Source organism: Salvia miltiorrhiza, chromosome 6, assembly GCF_028751815.1.
Source record: "Salvia miltiorrhiza cultivar Shanhuang (shh) chromosome 6, IMPLAD_Smil_shh, whole genome shotgun sequence".
NCBI lineage: Eukaryota > Viridiplantae > Streptophyta > Magnoliopsida > Lamiales > Lamiaceae > Salvia > Salvia miltiorrhiza.
In genome coordinates this window covers 23506272-23510567 of record NC_080392.1, presented here as the reverse complement: position 1 = coordinate 23510567, position 4296 = coordinate 23506272, and the positions used below count along the sequence as shown (strand labels likewise).

General features: G+C 33.6%; 1 protein-coding gene across 1 annotated transcript; it reads right to left on the bottom strand.

The window, feature by feature from the left end:
• Positions 1-3233: 3233 nt before the first annotated feature.
• On the bottom strand, positions 3234-3993 carry LOC130990089 (oleosin H1-like). The gene has a single exon (XM_057914295.1). It carries the CDS (start codon positions 3897-3899, stop codon positions 3399-3401), a length of 501 nt encoding a protein of 166 aa, XP_057770278.1. The 5' UTR covers positions 3900-3993; the 3' UTR covers positions 3234-3398.
• Between the last annotated feature and the right edge of the window lie 303 nt (positions 3994-4296).

The window sequence follows — 4296 nt, the reverse complement described above, 5'->3', positions numbered from 1 at the left end:
AAAAAGTTCTAAATGAAGATAGTTTTAAAAATATGTCTTTTTTAAAATTGAGTTAATTGCCTATAAATACACAGACTATACCCAAATTTTGATTTTTAATCATATCTATTTTTTTTGGTAAAAAAAAATACACAAACTCTTAAATTTTTTGGAATGTGACTTGACTGCAAATTAATGTTCGTTGTCCAATAACTTGATTATTTGAATTCTGATGGTAATCTGAAGGCACTGTTGGAAAGCTCTCGACGTTATTTTTTTAATGATATTTATATTCTTGGATTTTGGTCACCGAAAGTGGTAAAAAAATATATAGATTTTCATGACATCAACTTTCATGCTATTTTTTTTTTATCATTTCCGATTACCAAAATTCAACAATATAAGTATCATTAGAAAGATAAATTCAAGAGCTTTCCAATGATACTTTCGGATTGTCCAGCGAAATTCAGACAATCAACTTATTAGTCAGCAAATTTTCAACTTAGGTCAAATTAAAAAAAAAAAAAAGAAAAAAAGAAGCAATTTATGTATTTTTTAACTAAGAAAATAAATTTGATTAAAAATTAAAATTTGAATATGATTCATGTATTTACAGACAATTGAAGGAATTTTATCATTTAAAATTTTTATCTTTCAATATGAGTAGGAGACTATATTCACCCGATTATTTTTTTGCACAATGAGTATGACACCATTTTCACTCCATTAAAAATCTTGACTTTGTAACATATAGTTAATATATATATATATATGTGTGTGTGTGTGTGTGTGTGTGTGTAAAACAATCTTAAAACTTTGACGTGTAAAATTTCTAAACATTCGTGGTCCTACTTCACCTCTGAAACTCGAACTCACCTGTGGATTTCAAATTCAAATTCGTAGTTCATTTTACAGGGTCCTGTATCTTATAAGGACCTAAATAAAAATTAGAAAATAGATTCTTACAATTCTATTTTGTTATCTTACAGGACCATGTATCTTATCAGGGCCTAAATAAAAATTAGGAAATAGACTCGTATACTCTTATAATTCTATTTATATTGATAGGGTCGGTACCATACAAGGCCCTTATAAGGACCTAAACAAAGGTTAGAAAATACCCTTATAATTCTATTTTATATTGACGATACAAAAGTTAGGATGAAGGGAGTATTATTTTTAAAGAAAAGATAAACCAAAAAAAGAGAAGTCACTAAAAAATTAACGTTAGTGTATTATCTAAATGACAAAAAAAAACCTTCATAATACAAATATATGTTTTGCAATTCTATTTTTATTATTAAAAATAATAATTTATATACATAATGAAATAAGAAAAAAAAGGGGGCTTCCAAAAAGTAAGGCCAAATTTGAGGCCCTCGAGCAACGGCATGTTGAATTTACCTATAAAATGCAAACAACTTTATAAATCTATACATATATAAAAGTTGGTCCGTTGGCTAAAATTTTTTCCCACCTTTTTACTCAGTATGTATTTAGAAGGTTGATTAATATATGAAGCAGTTACAATTTTCGAAGCGGTTACAATATATCTAACAAAAGCTACCACCATTAATTATGCATAATAATCAATACTAAATAATTTATTGTGGAAATTAATGTCTCAGTTTGTACTAAAATCACTCTAAATAGTTAAATGTAGATATTTCGTTAAACAATCCAGCTCACTAAAATTGTTCGAGTATCTTCTTTTTTATTTATATCTGACTTGGCTCTAAGAGTTTAAACGATGTCACACTTTTGATTATTTGATCTATGATTTCTGAAGTTTATATTTCCATATATCTATAATGTTCCTCTGGTTTTTAATTCTTTTGGATGATTGACTCCAATAGTATTGTAACTCATGCATTTACTATCTGGTGCTTTTTTTCTGGTTGAAACTCATGCATTTACTATCTGGTGCTTTTTTTCTTCAATTCATGATTGCAATGTATGTGACATTGTAAAGACTTTGTGATTTTGTGTTTCTATAGACTTCTATAAAATTATTTTTATGATATGCTTGTGTAGGATGTAGATAACCCACTTACTTATGGATGTTCCTTAACAAAATTTTTCTTTTAAAATTTGACTAAATCTGCTTTTTGGTATATTTGTAGTCATACAATTGAATGGGTTACAGATTCCAAAACTTGATGAGAACTGACAATGGGATCCGAAGCAGTAGCAAAAAACAACAGCTTTATACATTGCACCCAAAACTCGGTATACATGTTTTGGAATGGAAAATTCTCACGAGCCATAATGCAGAACATCAAGTCCGGATACCAAAGATGACACAGGAACCAGCTGATCCAAGACTATCGTTCAAGTTTTAATGGCGGTAGTTTGTTATTATAGTTTCTTACGCAATGACTATAGACAAAAGTCAAGGTCAATCACTTTCTCACATGAGTTTATTTTTTAAGAAGCCTATTTTAGGCATGATCAATTTTATGTAGCTGTTTTTAGAGTTACAAGCTGAAGAGGTCTAAAATCTTGATATGTAATAAAGACAAGGTAGGTTATTCGTCTACTACAAATGTTGTATATAAAGAAGTCTTTCAAAATTTATAATAATAAGATGTTGCAGTTGTCTTTTGATATGTTACCCCCTCCCCCTGTCCGCCAAAAGTATGACACTTTTGATTGGCACAAAAATTGTTGGTGATTTTTATACACTTGAGAAAGGGTCCACCATTATATGAAATGAGTGGTTAAGATTGAATTAAGGTGAACTTTTTTTTGTAAATAAGAGGGGTATTTGTAATGTAAAAGATAAGGAAAAATATGTGGAATCATATTCTAAAAAGTAGAGTGTCATACTTTTGGTTGACACAAAAATGACAAAATTGTCATATTTTTTCATGGACAGAGGAAGTATTGTTTTTATATTTTTTTTGAGAAATTTAAAATGTTAATCTTAAAATATATTTTTAGTAGTAATATAAATTGTATAACAATTTTATAACTTTTATTTGATGTCTTACTCAACTACTTATAAACGTACTATGAATTTTTATGTAAATAGATAAATTTTAAAATAAATTAAAATTTTTTTTATTATCTTATAACTTGTATTTAATTTTAATAATATTTGTGTATATTTTGAAAAATGAATTAAATATATGAAATTTTAATAAAATACGTATCCCGTGCATCGCACGGGTGAAACGCTAGTCAAGTACCAATAGTGATGCAATGTACAAACAATTTATAATATATACGTTATTTGAACTAATAACACGAGATTGGGCAGATAAATTGTACTCAGACAAACACATAAGTTTGAATTAAACAACACTCGAAATTTAACTGCATGCAATTAATTATCTCTACATGAACAAGCACATAAACATTCCAACAAACTGCAATATTTCCTCTATCATTATTCGATTTCAGGCCACAAATTCCCTTCAAGTCCGAGCGCCGCCGACATGAATGCCTTCCTGCGCCGTGCCCTTGATCGTCTCTCCGGCCTGCTTCGTCTTCTCTCCGACATACATCGTCCCCTCCTGCATGCGCCTCCGCGCGTAGTCCAGCGGCTCCTGCCCCGTCGCCTGCCGGAAAGAGTTCAGCACCCACGAGATCGACGAGAGGCCCGTCAGCCCGAACGCGCCGGACGTCAGGAGCGCCGCCACGGCGCCCGCCAGCAGGATGATGGCCGGCACCAGGATGGGGCTGAAGATCACGAAGAGCGGGGTGGCCACGGCCAGGCCGATGAGGCTGCCGACGAGCGTGATCCCGGCGAGGCCGAGGAGGGCGCCGCCCACGGGGAGGAGGGTGATCACGGCCAGGACCTGGCCGGTGGAGGGGCCGTGGCGCGGGGCCTTGGTGGCGCCGGCATCGTAGCGGTGGAGCGGCTGCTGGGGGTGGACTTGGACTTGGTGCGGCTGAGGGCGGCTGCGGTCGGCCATGGTAGGGGGTGGAAGTGGGGAGAGGTGGGAAGGGGAGGTGTATAATATATCAAGACCCCCAAACTGCTACGTGTTGGGGCTGTGAACTTGCATGATATACAAGTTTCACTTTGCTTGTGCCACCTTTTATTTTCTTTATTTCTTTAATATCATATTATTGGGCCACTAAATATTATACTGGGCTCAAGTTTTTAATGGAAATGTTACCAAGTAGGCTTAGTTATGGGCTCCATTGTTGTATCATGGCCCTAACTATTTCTTTGAAAGTCAAAAAATATTTATTCGAAGAAAAGTAAACAAATTTATATTTTGTCACTTTATTTTCCAATAATCTCATGTTTGGCAATTTAGTACAACAACGACGTTTCAATATTCCTAAGTTACCTCTCAAAAAAAA

Excerpts from the sequence above, each read along its gene's own strand:
- LOC130990089 (XM_057914295.1), bottom strand. The coding sequence starts at position 3,899 with ATGGCCGACCGCAGCCGCCCTCAGCCGCACCAAGTCCAAGTCCACCCC.